We start from the raw sequence: 16,270 nt of genomic DNA, 5'->3' as shown, positions 1-16,270 counted from the left end.
GTTGTGATCGCGCGGGCTCGGGCACATCGTGCCTCCGCCAACACCCCCCGCCCCCGCCCGGCCCGCCAGCGTGCGCCACCTGGGACGCCACCCCTGACACGTAACAACGAAGACAAGCTGGCTCCTGGAGGAGGTGACGCTGTCCACAGGGACGACCATGTGTGCGCACGCGCTCTCTCCCGGGGGCTTAGGCCTGCGGACCCCGCGGGCTGAGCCCGGGACCCACGCCCCGACCACACCCACCGCGGCCGGGGCACGCTGACCTCGCGCTCCTGCCGCCCACGCGAGCTCTCCAGCTTTCGCGGCTCCCAGCGCCCCCTGGCGAGCACTCGGAAGCTGCACGGACTTCGCGCTGAATCCCGGGTTTTAGTCCCGGCTCGGGGGCTCCAGGGCGGGTCGCAAAGATCCCGCTGTGCGATCCCCGGCGTGGCCCCCTCCCTCTCTGGGCTTCCTGGATCCCTATGAATGGTTGCCAGCGCCCAAGGGCCTCCAAGCTTCCTTCCTTATTTGTAAACAGCAAGGATTAGTTGATTCTAAGATGAAACTTCAGGGGGCGAGCCAGTAACAATAGCTAACATTTGGATACCAGGCACATTTTTTTTTTCTTTTTAAGACAATTATTTATTTGAGAGAGAAAAAGAGAGAGAAAGCACAGAGCGAGAGGGAGAGGGAGAGCCCAACTTGGGGCTTGAACCCAGGACCCCGAAATCATGACCGCAGTGAAGGCAGACCCTTAACCGACTGAGCTACTCAGGCACCCCACCCACCCAAGTACAATCTTACACTGTTGTGGGTTTATTATTTCGTTTCCTCTCCTGAAAGACTTACAAGGCTGATGTACCGTTATTGTCCCTATTTCACAGACGGGGAAAGTGAGGCACAACTATGCACCTTGTCCAGGATTTATGATTCCCAGCCTGCACTGGCAACCCTGTATGTTTCTAACACTCTTTGCATATGAGATTCTGTGCTCCCAACTCGGCACTCGGAGAGCTCCTAGATTTCCAAGATTCTAGGATCAGAACACTAAAAACACACGCGTTCTGAGACTGGAGCGTGTCTTTCGCCGAATCTGCCACGGACGGTTCTGATTTTCCTTTTTAGGACAACTGGATTAAAAATAATAAATAGTAAGTTAAAAACTAAAAATATACGCAGATTTTAAAAATTTTCCTAGGCGGTCGCAGAGGTGTTTGCTCAGGGCGGGAGCCGCCAACCCACGACCCGAAGCCCACGGGAATTTGCATAAGAGGGAGGAGACATTTACCCTTTATCCCCGCCCCTTGGCAGCTCCACTCACTTTACCCAGATTGCGGTTACCGGAAGTAGGTCACGGGAGGGGGCGGGAGATCTGCGCGCGCAAGCCAGAAACGGGCTTTGGGGCGCCGGCGACCGAATGCTTCCTTTGCCAAGATGGCGCCGGGAGGCAGTGGCCGTGGCAGCACGCCGTGCTTGAAAAGCGAGGCCGATTCTGGCTTCCTGGGCTTCCGTCCCACTTCGGTGGACCCGGCGCTGAGGCGGCGTCGGCGAGGCCCAAGAAACAGGAAACGAGGCTGGCGACGGCTCGCCCAGGAGCCGCTGGGGCTGGAAGTTGACCAGTTCCTGGAGGACGTGCGGCTGCAGGAGCGCACGAGCGGGTGCGTGGGGCGGGACTTCCGGGAGCTGGGTCACGTTCGGCGAGGCGGGGTACGAGGCCAAGCGTGCTTGGGGGGGACATCCGGGGTGCTGCGCGTGTCTGTATCGTGTCTCTGCCCTCTGAGGTGAGGTTGAGGGTCTTGGTTGGGTTACCAGATACAGGACCCCCAGTGTTAAATTATAATTCAGGCAAGTGACTAGTAATTGTAGCCTAAGTGCGTCCCGTGCACCCACCTTTGTGTAATGCTGAGAATGAAATATTACGATATTTTAAGCGCTGTGATCTGTTAAGTACTGAGTTCTGTGATTTTAAGGGAGAGGCCTCAGTCTGGTGGAATCCAATGGCGGGAAGAAGGTGCTTGAATGTGCATAGTACTAGAGGAAAGCCGGGCCCCCTGAGAGGTTAAGCCTCCCTCCCTAGCAACTGGCAGCCTCCCCATCTCTGGCTGACATTCTCCTTCCTGTCTCCCAGTGGCTTGATATCAGAGGCCCCGGATGAGAAACTCTTCTTCGTGGACACCGGCTCCAAGAAAAAGGGTGAGGAACAGCTTTCAGTGGTGCCCGCTCGGTCCTTCTGTATAGTCCATCTTAGTCTCTATGATTGACAGGGCTTGGGTGGCAGGCATCCGCCTGGAAAGGTCTTTACTATAAACAAGAGGATCTGAAATGAAAAACTAACAAGTCAGATTTTCATTTTGGGGTATCCGAGCTCTCAGTCTTCAATCTGGCAATTCTCATCGAGTCTCCATCTGGTGCACGGAAGCCAGCAGGGGTCTGCCTGTGAGTAGATCAGACGTAAATGAGCAGCCCTCTCATTAACTTGCAGAAAAGCTGGAAGGAATGAGACCTGTTTTAGTAAGACATGCTTGAGTATGAATAAGATCTAGTTTAACGAGTAGGTAAGGAGCTGGTCTTAATTTGGTTTATTTGCCGAAAGGCGGGGCAGGGCACTGCTGAAACAGTGCAGGAGAGGTGAGTTATGGATGGTTTGAGTGAATAGTAGGTTTTCCAAGGGTAAGTAGAACAGACCAAAAATAGACAATCGCTTTAACCAGGAGCTAGAAAACAAGCTAAGGGTCTTTAATGAGCAAATGGCAAGCTCTTTAACAGCAGGGTGCCCTTAGGGAGCAAGTGTGGGTTCAGTCCAGGGATCGGTTCCAATGAACATGAGAGGGTCTGTTTCCGTGAGCAGAAAAGGACCTGCTTTGAGGTGCGGGAGACTAAGCTAGCGAGTGAGAGGTGATGATTGAAGAGGTCACCTTTCACAGGAGGGAGCCGATGGGCATGTGAACAGCAAGGGGAAGGCAGGACCTGCCCCAGGGACCAGGTAGGGAAATCCCGAAGGCCTGCTTTGGCGAGTATGAAGTCTCTTTGGGAACAGAGGAGAAGCAGTTGATAGATTCTGGTTTTGGCTTAAAAAAGAAAGAGGCACTGTTCGTGGCCTGTTAGTCTGGCCGTGGCTTACGGGCTCCATTCCGGTGCCATAGCAGCTCCGGGGACACGTGACTGACCGACTCGTGGCTCTCAGTTTCAGGTCCTGGGGACACAGGGAGGAAAAAGAAAGGTAATAGTGACTGCGGGCTTTCCCAGGTGATCACGGTGCCTCATGCTGTTGCAGTCATGACCTTTCCAGACAACCCTGTGAGTTAGGCGTATAAGGTTCCCATTTGGAAGCACAGAGGAGTGAAGTCTTTAGGACGTAGCCTAGGAAACGGAAGGACGTGGGTTCTGTCCTAGCGTGTTTGGTCCTGGAGTTTGCTTTTCGCTGTCAGGTGAGAGAAGGTGGAAAAGCATCGTGTTGAGAAGCAGCCATTTTGGGTCCCGAGTTCAGCTCCCTGGGCCTCAGTGTTCCTTGGTCACCTTCTTTCTCGTTAGCATTCCTGGTTTTCCTGCCTTGTCTGGAGGCCCTTAGAGGACAGGGCTGTGGGTTTGACCCTCTCTCTGTTCCAAGCACAGGGCTGTTTCCAGGTGGCCCAGTAAATGGGTGTAGTGGGGGGGCTGGGCAGAGCTTGGACACTCTGGGCACTTCTTTCCCCAGGTAGAAGCCTGGGGCCAGCCTGGGGCCTCCTCGTCTGCCCTGGGATGCGGGTCTGATGGCTGCTGTGGGGCTGAAACGCAGTGGGTGGGGAGTTGCTCTTGGGAAGCGAGGAAGCCCGAGCCCTCGACTGCTCTCCTTTCTCCCAGCCCCAGAGCTGAAGAAGAGGACCAAAAGCCAGAAAAGATCACTTCTTCTCAAGAAACCTCTTCGTGTTGACCTCATCCTAGAGAACACATCCAAGGTTCCTGCCCCCAAAGAGTGAGTGTCTCCCTCCGCCCCCCGCCCCTGACCCGTCTTTCCTGCTGGGCTCTGGCATCTTGTCCTCCTGTGCAACAGCCGCCACCTACTTCCGGGGGGAGGGGGTCAGGTCAGGTGAGCGTCACTTGGAGGAGAGGGATGGGATCCGACAGGGCCTTTGCGGGTGGGTTGGAGGAAATGAGGTGGGGGCCGGGGCCTCGGCCCAGCCAGGAGCTCTGGGGATGGAGAGGAGGGATGGCTGGGAGCCATCAGGAGGCCCAGCAGCCTGGCTTAGTGACAGCTGTGAAGGAGGGGAGGTTGGATGAGTGACGGGGTAGACTCCTGAGATGGGGGTATGGGCCAACTGAGGTCAGTTCTGAAATGATGTGTGAGGTTCCTGGGAGACCTGCAGAGGCCCCCACGTTGTTGGCTCTCGGGTCAGGGGAGAGGCCCGAGCTGGAGATAGACCTGGCTGGGTGGGAGAGGCAGCAGGAGTGCAGAGGAGGTGTACCTTGTACGGGGTGCTTGGGAGAGGAGCTGCTGGGTAGTGGGGGTGCAGAGCCCGACTGGGAGGAGCTGGGCCCTTTCTTAGGCCTCTGCTTTATCCATCTGTGCTACTTCTCCTCCACCCAGCGTCCTCGCTCACCAGGTCCCCAATGCCAGGAAGCTCAAACGGAAGGAGCAGCTATGGGAGAAGCTGGCCAAGCAGGGCGAGCTGCCCCGGGAGGTGCGCAGGGCACAGGCCCGGCTTCTCAACCCTCCCGCTACCAAAGCCAAGCCCGGGCCCCAAGACACCGTCGAGCGGCCTTTCTATGATCTCTGGGCCAAAGACAGTGAGTGCCCCTGCTGTTACTTGTGGGTGGGGACAAGGCTGCCATGCACAGTTTTACAGGTTGTGTGCTGCACAAGAGCACAGGGTCAGAGGGAGGTGTTGGCAGGCAATTCGATGATCCTCCACAGAGTTCAGTGTCTTGGGCTTCCCTTTCCTGAGGGCTGCTCCCTGCCCCTTGGCTCCCTTCTGCTTTGGGACCTGTCCATATGCTCTTTGGCCTGGCGTTCAAACCCTTTGGGGTCTGAGAGTCCGTCCTTCCCTTGTCCATGTTTTGGTGCTGTCTTTATTGGGAGGAGGGGTGGGAGGGAGCCCTTTAGGCCACACTGGCAAGCTCCCAGCAGCCACCCTATAATGCCTCCACAGACCCTCTGGAGCGGCCCCTGGCTGGCCAGGATGCCTTTTTCCTGGAGCAGACCAAGAAGAAAGGGGTGAAGGTGAGACTGTGGCACAGAGGGTCCTTGGCGACCGGTCAGAGCAGGGCTGGGGTGGTGGGCGCTGCACTGGGGCCCTAGAACCTCGGTCTCAGCCGGGGGCCAAGACCGTGCGTGCAGGAGCCAGGCCTCGAGCTGGTGCCTCCAGAGGAGAGGGCCACATGCTGGCAGTCGGTGGGGTGCTTTGGGGGATGAGCAAAGCTTCCCTGAGAAGGGGCCTCTGCCGACAGGGCCTCCGGGCAGGGAACGAGGGAGTACAAGGGCGGGGCTGAGTAACAGCTCAGAGGAGGCTGGCCTGGTGGGAAGGAGCTTGGGTTTTGGAGTTTTCCTGTTAGTGATTTTGCATAGAAGAGTGGGGTCCTGGTGGCAGCTCTGAGGAGGCGGGATCGTGGTGGGTGGACGTGCCAGGATCGGGGAGGGGGGACCCAAGACGATGCCCTGGGGCAGAAGCACTGCGACAGGTGGGCAGTTGGGTGTGGGGAGTGGGTGGAGGCCGGAGGCTTCTGGGGTTACTCCCAGGCTTCTGGGCGAAGGCCAGAGGGACATCCACCACCATCCCCCGTCCCTGCCGTGGTCTTGTTGAGGCACAGGTCTTGATCGGATTCAGATTTGGGCCTGGTAGACCCAGGTTTCTGCATTTGTCACAAGCTCCCGGCAGGGGCCGGGCCACACCAGGGGCTTCTGCCAGCCCTCTGTCCACTGTCCTGTGCTCTGAATGACAGAGACCATCTCCCATCCTCTGCCAAGGCTGCTGCAGATGTCAGGGTGACAGACTGAGGACTAGAGTCAAGGTGCCCTGTACCCATGTTTTTACCAGTGGTGCCCACCACAGTGGTCATGGGGACTTTTCTCAGGAAAGGCAGGCAGGGCCCCCCCACCCCCCGCAGGGAGCTTTCTCGTCCTGGGGCTGTGGCTCCCTTGTGTAGCGCGGCAGCTGGGTAGCAGGTGTCCGTTGTCTTAGACGCCGGACCCACCGGCACCTCCCAGTTGGAAGGTTCGTGGGCGCTGCGGAGGCCTCTGCCACCTGCCCCGCCTGGAGAACCGGCTTCAGCGCATGCACGTTCTCGAGTTGCGGGGCTGCCAGCCTTCATAAGTCCTGTCCTCCTCCAGCGGCCGCCGCATCTGCACACCAAGCCTTCCCAGGTCCCTGCCGTGGAGGTGACACCGGCTGGAGCCTCCTACAACCCGTCCTTCGAGGACCACCAGGTATGCAGCCGCTCCTCAGCTGTGGCCTGGCTACCTGGTTGGCTTGGCCTCCCTGGGCTCCTGTGTCTGCCCGCTGCTGGGGAGTCGACAGTGACTGAGGCGACCCCCCATTTCCTCTCCTGGGGCCCATGGTCCAGCAGGGGAGACAGACAGTGATGACCCAGAGGGCTGGGATGAGGGAACCCAGAGGAGTCGTCAGGCCCAGCCTTGGGGGTCAGGGAGGGCTTCCTGGAGGAAGGGGATATCAGAGCTTAGACCAGAGGTCTGAGGAGGAGTTTGCTGTGGGGAGCGAGGGGAATGGGTGTTCTCAGGCGTGTACCAGAGACCGTGTGTACAAAGGCCTGGGGGTGTATGAGACCACGCCATGCCACTTTTCGGGGAGTCCACGGGCTTAGATGCAAAAGGCCTCAAAGAAATGGTAGTAGTCTGAGCCGGTGAGATTTTTCTAAGGTCTAGGCTAGGTCGCCAGCGGACACCTGGCTGTGAGAGTCACTGTATGTCCGTGATGTCCGTTGAGCGCGGGTATCGTGAGCAGTGGGGACACTCTTTGGCCTCGGGGAGCACAGGTTCCCAGAGACAGATCGAGATCGTGGAGCAGACGGGGGACGCTTGAGCGAGTGCCCTTCTACCTCGTTCATGACGAATGGGCCCCTTAGCTGACCCGGAACAGAGCAAGCAGTTTTCCGCGCCTGATGCACGGTGTGGGTGAAGCCAGTGCCCGCCACCGAGCGGGAGGAGGAGGAGGCCGGTCATAGGCGGAGGCCGTCGCCGTCCCCCACAGGCTGGCTTGGCTGTGGGGGGAGAACATGGGAAGATTGGTCCGTGTCTCTTGTTCTTCTTTGAACTGTGTCAGAGAGAGTGCTCCCACGCCTTAGGACTCGCCCACTCACTGCATGGGATGTAATGGTTTTTAGCGTCTCTGCAGAGTTGTGTGGCCTGAGTGGCCCTCACCAGTATGTTAGAATGTTTTTATCCCCTCATAAGAAACTTGGCGCCCATCAGCCATCACCACCCCCCGCCCCATCTTCCCTCAGCGGCCCCCACTGTCGTTCCTGTCTTTACATGTTTGCCTGTTCTGCGTTTTGCATGAACAAAACTACCGAGTGCAGAGATCAGGGATCAGGCCATCCTCTAAGAGAACTGGCGGAGCAGACGGGCGCGGGAGGAGGGCGCACCCCCTGACAGCGCGGGGGTGGGGTGGGGTAGAGGAAGGCCTGGGGCACAGTAGTGGGAGGCTGGGTTTGTCTGTAAGTCCCTGGGTCCTCAGTCCTGACCCCTTCCCCTCCCACTCCCAGACCCTGCTGCGGGTGGCCCACGAGGTTGAACTGCAGCGGCAGAAGGAGGCGGAGAAGCTGGAAAGGCGGCTGGCGCTGCCTGCCTCGGAGCAGCCTGCCACCCAGGTGAGCCCACACCTGCCCGCCCCGCCCTGCCCCTGCCTGCCCTCCGCCCCCCACCCTGCCCCTGACACGCCGCTACCCCCCCCCCAGGAGTCTGCGTTCCAGGAGCTGTGTCAGGGGCTGCTGGAGGAGTCAGACGGGGAGGGGGAGCCAGGCGAGGGCCAGGAGAGGGGGCCCGAGGCTGGAGGGGAGCCGGCTGAAGGAGTGGAGGCCTCCCCGGCACCCATGCGGCTGGCTGCGGCGGAGAAGAAGACCGAGCAACAGCGGCGGCGGGAGAAGGCTGCGCGGAAGATGGTGAGCGCTGTGGGCTCTAGCCTGCTGCTTCTCCAGCAGCGTGTGGGCTCAGGATGTGATGGGGCATGTTCTAGATCGAGTCTCTGCTGCCCTGATGCTTATATTGGGGGTGTGGGATTTGCAGACCACCAGTGGGTAAGGAAGGTGGTTTCGGGAAACTGCTGGGAAGTCAGGGGAGGTGGCATTGGAGGGGTCTCAGCAGGGGGGAGGTCTCCCAGGGGATGGTGCTCGGCCGGGCCCCTGACTCCACCCGGCCCTGCTGCAGCGGGTACAGCAGGCCGAGGTGCGGGCAGCCCGGCTCCGGCACCAGGAGCTCTTCAGGCTACGTGGGATCAAGGCCCAGGTGGCGCGGCGGCTGGCGGAGCTGGCGCGGCGGCGGGAGCGGCGGCAGGCACAGCGGCTGGCCGAGGCGGACAGACCCCGCAGGCTGGGGCGGCTCAAGTGAGGCCTGGCTTGGGGTGGGGAGCAGGGATCTGGGGTCCCAGTTCCCTCCTGGCCTCCTCCTGGAAGATCATCTCCCCACAGAGCCCCCTGTTCTGGAAGGCCTGCTGCCCTGGGTGAGGCCAACCCCCTGAACACCCCTGCCCATTTTCTCTAGATACCAGGCCCCCGACATCGACGTGCAGCTCAGCTCGGAGCTGTCTGACTCGCTCAGGACCCTGAAGGTATTTGACCGCCTGGGGTGTTGTGCTGTAGGGGAGACCCCCGTGCCCAGTGATGATACCCATCCTTGCTCCCCGTGCCCGCAGGGGCTATGGGCGACATCACGGCTGCCCCCGGGTTGGGCCGGTTGGGCTGACGCCTGGGGGCTGAGGGCACGGGGTCTTCGGGGCTGAGGGGCCCGCTGGTATGACTGGAGCCTACGGCCTGTGGAAGGCCCTCCCAGCCGGGTCCCAAAGCAGCCACTGGGGTCCTGGCCCCACCTTTCTCCCATTCAGTGCTGGGCAGGTCTCCTTAAAGCTCAGCACGGTCTTGTCCTGCACGCACTTAGAACCTGCTCAGTGGCCCTGGGTGCCTCGCCACGGCCACAGGCCCTGCGGTTTGGGCCTAGCTCAGGGCTGCAGCCAACTCTAATTCATCCGGGGGCTGCGCGCCCTGTTGGTCTGCCAACATGCTGCTGCTGCCCCATGCCCGGCACGCTCTCCGCCTCTTCAGCCTCCATCCCGCTGGTGCTGCGGACCTAGCCCAGGGGTCCCTCCACATCACCCCACCAGCCCAGGGCCAGGATGGGCCCCCCCCCAACTGAGGCCTCCCTCTCTGTGTCCCGCAGCCGGAAGGCAACATTCTCCGCGACCGTTTCAAGAGCTTCCAGAAGAGAAACATGATCGAGCCCCGGGAGAGAGCCAAGTGAGGGTCCCCGGGGCTGCTGCGGGGAGTGAGGGCTTCGGGAAACCTCCCACCCCTGCACTTGGTGGGCTTGCTGGCCACTGACCGCTCCGCTCCCTCCTGCAGGTTCAAGCGCAAGTACAAAGTGAAGCTTGTGGAGAAGCGCGCGTTCCGCGAGATCCAGTGAGTGGCGCCCCCTTCCCTGCCTGGCTGACGGGGCTCCGGGCAGTGGCAGGAGCCCCTCTAAGCTGCCCGAGGAGAAGGAGCCCTTGTCTGCTCCTCCTTCCTGGTGGGATCCCTGGTCCTACTTGGGAGGGGACACTGCGCTAGATGCCTTTGAACCCAGAGTCCGGGCGGGGGAGGATCCCCAGAGGGAAATGGAAGGGTCCAAACCGGAGTTGGCCAGTGTCGAGGGGATGAGGTCGTGGGGCTCTTCCTCCGCCCCCGCACCCTCAACCCCCTCTCCTCTGTCCCCAGGTTGTAGCCACCACGGATGCCGGAGCCCCTACCCCACAATAAATCACTGCTGGCTGACCCCTCGGGCTCACGTGTGACTTGTCCCCCTCCTGGGGGCAGCGTCTCTCTCTGTCCCTCCCTAGCACTTTGGGGGTGCCGGTACCAGAACATTCATCTCCACCAAAGCCTGGCGCAGCAAGATGTTTGGGGAAGGGAGCAGAGGAGATGGGGCTCGCCGGCTGGTGGGGAGCCAAGAAGGGAGAGTGGGGATCACAGCTGGGTGTGAGGGAAATGGCCCACGTCTCTGCCCAGGTGACTGAGAGGCAGGTCTCGGTTGCCATCCTGCTGCACAGGCGATGGGCAGTTCTGATGGTCGCGGAGCACCTGCTGTCCTTTTTTTAAAGATTTTATTTATTCATTAGAGAGAGAGTAAGCACAGGCAGGGGGAGAAGCAGGCTGTCTGCTAAGCAAGGAGCCCCATGTGGGACTCAATCTCAGGACCCCGGGGTCATGACCTGAGCCAAAGACACGCTTCAGCTTCAGACCAGGTGCCCCAAACCTACAGTACTTTCAAGCGGATGGATTCCCCCTGCAGGAGGTGGCCAGTCCTCTCTGAAAGGTGATGGACCTGAGGCACATCAGAAGGGACCGATCCCTCCTCCCCACACCAATTTAAAAAGGATTTTTTTTTTAAGATTTTATTTATTTGACAGAGGGACAGAGATCACAAGTATGCAGAGAGGCAGGCAGAGAGAGACAGGAGGAAGAAAGCTCCCCGCTGAGCAGAGAGCCCGATGTGGGGCTCGATCCCAGGACCCTGAGATCATGACCTGAGCCAAAGACAGAGGCTCAACCCACTGGGCCACCCAGGCTCCCCTAAAAAGGAGTTTTTTGAAAAACCTTTTTTCTCCAGGTAACAAAGGCCCACATTCCTGCTGTGTCATTGACCCCGTGCACGGAGGTACCGCAGCACCGTGTGTTGCTCGGAGCCTTTGTGTTCCAGTCCAGCCCGTCCCTCTTCTGCGGAAGTAACTGTCACCGCAGTTCAGGCTGAACGATTCTGGTATGTCCCATGTGTGAATTCATTGAACTCTATACGTGTACATGGAAACATCGAACAAACGGCTCTTTAATCTTTCTATGTTTTGGAAATGATCACACTGTAAGTGGGTCTGTATTCGGCTTTTTTCAGTGTGTCTGGGAGAACTTGTGTGTGTGTGCAGGGCGCTCCTTTACTTCCTTCCAGCTGCTTAGAACTGGAGGGTGTGAGTGTGTGACTCACATGACTCTGGCTCCCACTGGCCCATCTAAGGAATCGGGAAGGAGGGTCGTCCTGGGCTGCGCCACATGTATCCGGAGGATGGGAACCTGGGAGTGATGTCTGGGCTGTGAGGGCGAGTACATGGCAGAGCTTATTGATAGATTCCGTGAAATCCTCTCCCTGTACGACGGGCTGGTTTTTACCCGCCAGCAACACAGCAGCCCACTTGTTTGCTTGGAGCTCTCCGACTGTAGGATCTCCCGGTTCTCATTTTACCCCATCTGGCGGTCCATGAGGTTGAGTCTATGTGTCCGTATCACTCACTGGCGCACTCTGCTGGCGTGAACCTTCGGACCATTTTCCTCCTAGATTGTCCTCTCCTTGTTGACTTGGAGGAGCTCTGTTTGTTACAGCTCTTGAAGTCCGTCCTGCACGTTCCAGACGTTTCCCCCAGGGCGTTGCCATTTTACTTTGTGTCCAGTATCCCCTGTCAGAAAACAGTGTCGTGTTCTGTTAGCCTTTCCCTCTTCTTTGTTGTGGCCCTTGGAGACGTTTCACGGGGACACAGTGTCTATAAAAGCCGAGCAAGCAGTTTATGAAAGAAGTGGGTGGAAGGGAGAGACCAAAGTCAGGGCCCCCACCTCCCCACTTCCTCTCGCATCCTGGGGAACATCACGGCTTCAAGGAGCGGCTCCTGTTCCGCCCGCATCCCCTTGTGAAAATAAGGAATGTAGTGCAGACAGGAGAGTGGCTGTCCGCGCGCCTGGCTGGGGAGGGCGCGGGGGACCGTCCACTGCGGTGAGCAGGAGAGCCACTCCGTGAAGGGAGCCTTAAGCCTTAGCCTCTGACCCCGAAATCCCAGAAACCCATTCGAGACAGGAAACTCTTAATGGCCAGAGCCAGCCACCAGCTCCTGTGTCAAATAGGGGGGACTTGGGGGTGGGCTAGTCATCGCCGTTCAAGGTCACGCCCCGCAGCCCGGACTCTAGGCAGAGCCCTCCGGAAGCTCGTGCCGCTCCATCGCCTGGGGAAATGCGTCTGTTCCCCTGCGGACGGAACACGGGTCTGTGGCAAAGCTACATGGGGGCCGTTTTCTGCACGTAAATTACACTCCGCATCTGAATTTTACATCAAAGGCAGAAAAAATGCTGAACTCTGAGCTCCTGAAGATTTGCAAGCTGAAGGCCACACTCAGGTCTGGAACTTCCTTTGAAACACATAGAACAATAGGGGGGTTAAGTGGACAGACGCCTGGATGCCTCATAAAACAAAGACAGTGACATGTTTTGAAAAGAGCATAGCTGGGCAGGGAGGGGGGCACCTCAGCGCGATGCTGGAGCTCAAGTGTCAGGGCCACAGATTTGTCCCCGGGGTTCCTTCCATGGCCCTGCACCTGAAGGTTTCAGTCTGCAACATCCTTTAACCTGCAGTGGGTTCCCCTAAATGGTGAAAGCTCCAGGCACTGCAAAATCTCGATCTGCTTCTGACTGTCCCCACACCAACAAATGAAAGAATGATCAGGAACCTGGTTTCCTGGCTGCATGACCTTGTGAAGGTTACTCAACTTTTCTGTGCCTCCGAGGCCCCATCTGCAAAAGGGGCATAATGATACCTCACGGTGCCTTATGACGTGGATTAAGGGAGTCCACCCAGGGAAAGTTCAGAGCAGAGTTAGCGCTCCCTGAGTGTTTGCTCTTATAACAATGTTAGGGAAAAAACAAAAAAAAAATTTAAGTGGAAACTTGCAGTCCGTGCCAAAGACTCCTCACAAACGCTCTTACCTTTTGACCGACTAATTGCTCTCTCGGGAAGGGCCCTAAGGAAGCAGCCAGAAGCTGGGGGAGAGGTACCGTGTGCAGGGATGTTGGGGGGTAGAGTGCGGTGCAGAAGGGAAGGAAGCGGCTCATGGCTCCTGCCACGAACCAAGGGGACCGAGGGGGCAGACGTGCAGGTGATAAGCAGCCTCTGTGTCTGTGCAGATGCTTTGTGCAAAGAAGCCCAACTGGATCCAAACCCCTTGGTGCCCAGGGTCTCTCGGGTGGGGGGAATTCCAGGGGATTCTTTCCCCTTCTATTTCCAGGCTCCCCGAATTTTTCATAATGGGCGAAGCCTTTTTAAAAGTGGAAATTCAGAAGCAGACAGAGCCCTTGATGCAAATAAAGGTGTCTGCTGTTGCGCTGTTTGGGAAATTAAAAACAAATAGTCCAGACATGCAAGGGCAGGACACGGTTATATACGAGTGGGGTGTCTATACTCAGGCCATTGCTCCGCCATTCGTGAAGAGTCCGCTTTCAGACGAAAGTGCAATGAGCGGGGGAAACACTTAGGATCTGTCTCCCAGAACCGTTCAAGGGGCCAAGAGCACCGCAGGATGTTCACCAATTTGTAGCTGTCTGGAAACACGTGCGCGGAGGAGGACGCTGGAGGCTCTGCCCCCGCAGGTAGATCGTGGGGGGTTCTTCCTCCTTCTGTCATGTTCCTGCACCTCCTCAATTCCTCCCGTGTTGCCCACAGTGGAGGCGCCAGGTGGGCCCGCCTGACCTCCCCTCGCCGCAGAGCAGGTGCCAGCAGGTGGACCCCCTCCAGAGACTCGGGGTGGCAGAAGACACCCCCGGGGTCACAACTGGGGCCGGTCATGTTTGCACCCAGCGCTCCCGGCAGTGGTGGCCTCGGGGTTCCATGCTGTTGTCCTGGGGGTCATTCCTGAGGGCCCCACCCAGACTCTGATCCCTGCCCCGCACAACCACGTGTTGCTTTCACACTCAGGGAAATCATGTTTAAAATACTAAGAGATTTCTAAGGTCTGTGTGAGTGTAAACCACTGTGAAGAGCTGACATTTTTGCTGTGTTCATTTGCCAGCAAACGAGATGGTGGCCCAGAGAGGGCAAAGGTTTACCCAAGGCCACACAGACTTGCTGAGAGTCTGAGTCCAGCCAGGACTTTCTCCATTCCCCTTGGAGAGCCCAGCCTTTCTTGAGTGAGGCAGCAGCACAGACAGCTGAGTATGCCTGCACCACTCTGTGCCGTATCTTTTCTACATGTCCACAGAATCTGGGGCGTCGGGTGCAGGGAATGTCGAGTGATGATTGAAAGTCCCGTGACCTGAACTCTAGAATGACACAGGAGCCCCCCTGGTCAGAAACCTGGCACCATGATGGATTCCTCCTTTTCCTTCAGCAGCAATAATACAATTTTTAAAAGTCCCCAGTCCCATTCAGCCACCTAAGTACTAAGCCAAAATACTGAGTCTTCTCCTGGTAGCTGACATTTGAGCAGAGATTGGAATAAAATGCGGGGCGGGGGGGGGGGGGCTTGTGGATATCACAGGGAAAAATTTTCAGGGGCCTGGAACAGTCAGTGCAAAGGCCCTGAGGTTGGGAACTTCACGAAGGGCGAGGGAGACTCATCTACCTACAACCAAGTGAACTGAGGAGAGAGCATGGAAGGTGAGCTCCCTGATGCACCCTGTAGCCAGATTGTGCTGGGCCATAGGGACCACGTGAGAAGAGTCCCTCTGACTGTGGGTGGGGAGCAGATTCTAGGGGGCCAGAGATGCAGCAGGGAACCCAGTGAGAAAGCAACCACTGTAGTCCAAGCGGGAGACGCTGCTGCCAGACTGGTGTGGAATCGGTGAGGTAGAAGCTGCTAGAATCCTGATAGGTTTTGAAGGTGGAGTGCACAGATGGTATGGGTGCGAAGGCCAGAGGGAGATCAAGGATAACACCAAGGATATTCCAGGCAGAACTTTTGGATGGATGGAGGTGCTCTGCAGAGGTGGGAGGGAGGGGGTCGGGGGGCTGGATTGCTGAGACCTGCCGCGGGGGATCCAGGGCAGGGGGTGGATGCCCCTGATGACCGTGCGGGGAGGGGTCTCGTGGCGCCGCCAGTGGTTCTGAGTGAACGTTAACGTCCTCCTCTCTGGTTTGGACCGTCAAAATGCAGCATCTCCCAAGTTCAAGGGGGAAGCGTGCGGAGATGCGATAGAGACGGTGGCCGCCAGGAGGCGCCAAGAGCCTGCGCCTGGGGCCAGCCGTGGGGGGGTGGGGTGGTTCCCTCGCGACCCTAACTCCAGCGTCGCCCCTACTCAGGACCCCTCAAAGGGCCACACTGCAATAAGTGGGATAAAAGCTAGACCCAAGTGGGAGGAAGTTGCTGCTTTCCGAATGAGGAGGAGCAGATTCGAGAAGTCTCTGTAAGTCCGCCCAGAGGGTCTCCTGGGGGTCTGCCGGTCAGTGAGCTGAGGCTGGAGGCTCGAAGGTCCAGGTCAGCCGATGAAATTTGATTAACATGTCCACACTGGTCACTAACCCCCACTTGGGCCTGGACCAGGTGGAGAGAGGGAGTGGGGTGAGCAGGGGTCCCAGACCTTGGAGGGGGCGGCCGGATGAGCAGGGTTAAAGGGTGAGAGCCAGCGGGAGGATAGGACGGCCGCCGATCCGTGTGCAGGGATGAGGCCAGAAGCTCGCAGTCAGTTGCTGTACAGGTCCCTGTCACTTTGCTGTGGGCAAGGGGCGTCAAGCCTCAAGCCTGACTATCCCACACTGTTCCCCTGCCCTGTGTCTTCCCCTATTGCCAGGCGGGGACCTTACCCAGAACCCCAGTGGCCAGCGGTCATCAGTTCACCCCCTCCATCCATCAGTGGGTCTCTCTCTCCATCTGTTGACCCATCCATCGGTCCCCTTCCCCACCCATTGGAGTATCATCCGTGTGCATCCGGATATAAAGAACACGGGCCCTCCAATTCCATTTACCTGAAGCCCCAGGACACGCCAGACTGATGTGTGGTGATGCAGGTCAGGCTACCGGAAACTGGCAAGGAAGATGCAGGAGCCAACTTCTTGGAAAATGGAAATGATCTGTATCTTGATCTGGGTGGGAAGCCTGCTTCTCCCTCTCCCACTCCCCCTGCTTGTGTTCCCTCTCTCGCTGTCTCTCTCTCTGTTAAATAAATACCCCCTCCCACAAAAAAAGACATACACACACCTCCCATCCCTCATCGCTGTCGTTTCCTAGAAGAAATAATTACTTGGGATCATTTTTTTTTTCGTTTTTTGAAAAGGTTTATTTATGAGCGCGAGAGAGAGAGAGAACGTGACCATGGTGGGGAGGGGAAGAGGGAGAGAGAGCACCTGAAGCAGACTCCCAGCGGAGCGTGG

General features: G+C 58.1%; 1 protein-coding gene and 1 long non-coding RNA gene across 8 annotated transcripts; one reads left to right on the top strand and one right to left on the bottom strand.

Moving 5' to 3' along the window:
• Nucleotides 1-594: 594 nt before the first annotated feature.
• LOC309852971 lies at nucleotides 595-1,627 on the bottom strand. Its single transcript, XR_014305463.1, has 2 exons — nucleotides 1,321-1,627; nucleotides 595-1,109 (listed from the first exon to the last, which is right to left on the bottom strand). It is a non-coding gene; the product is annotated as an uncharacterized lncRNA (long non-coding RNA).
• On the top strand, nucleotides 1,103-16,066 carry NOP53 (NOP53 ribosome biogenesis factor; the record flags this gene model as incomplete). Of its 7 annotated transcripts, none has more annotated exons than XR_014305454.1 (14): nucleotides 1,103-1,637; nucleotides 2,108-2,172; nucleotides 3,820-3,931; nucleotides 4,544-4,743; nucleotides 5,106-5,176; nucleotides 6,284-6,379; nucleotides 7,675-7,779; nucleotides 7,867-8,070; nucleotides 8,336-8,511; nucleotides 8,669-8,735; nucleotides 9,341-9,417; nucleotides 9,523-9,579; nucleotides 10,766-10,915; nucleotides 15,691-15,981. XR_014305454.1 is itself a non-coding variant. In XM_082710530.1 (14 exons), exons 1-13 carry the CDS (start codon nucleotides 1,414-1,416, stop codon nucleotides 10,904-10,906), a joined length of 1,710 nt encoding a protein of 569 aa, XP_082566656.1. In that variant the 5' UTR covers nucleotides 1,103-1,413. The 7 variants fall into 7 exon arrangements, 6 of the variants coding, with proteins under 6 accessions (XP_082566656.1, XP_082566659.1, XP_082566655.1 ...); XM_082710530.1 differs by having other exon boundaries at nucleotides 9,226-9,417; nucleotides 15,691-16,066; XM_082710533.1 differs by lacking the exon at nucleotides 15,691-15,981 and having other exon boundaries at nucleotides 10,766-11,004.
• Between the last annotated feature and the right edge of the window lie 204 nt (nucleotides 16,067-16,270).

The sequence above is a fragment of the Mustela nivalis genome (genome assembly GCF_964662115.1).
Source record: "Mustela nivalis genome assembly, chromosome: 18".
In the NCBI taxonomy this organism is placed as follows: Eukaryota; Metazoa; Chordata; class Mammalia; order Carnivora; family Mustelidae; genus Mustela; species Mustela nivalis.
The sequence above is the reverse complement of the archived record's forward strand: the minus strand, read 5'-3'. Positions and strand labels throughout refer to the sequence as shown.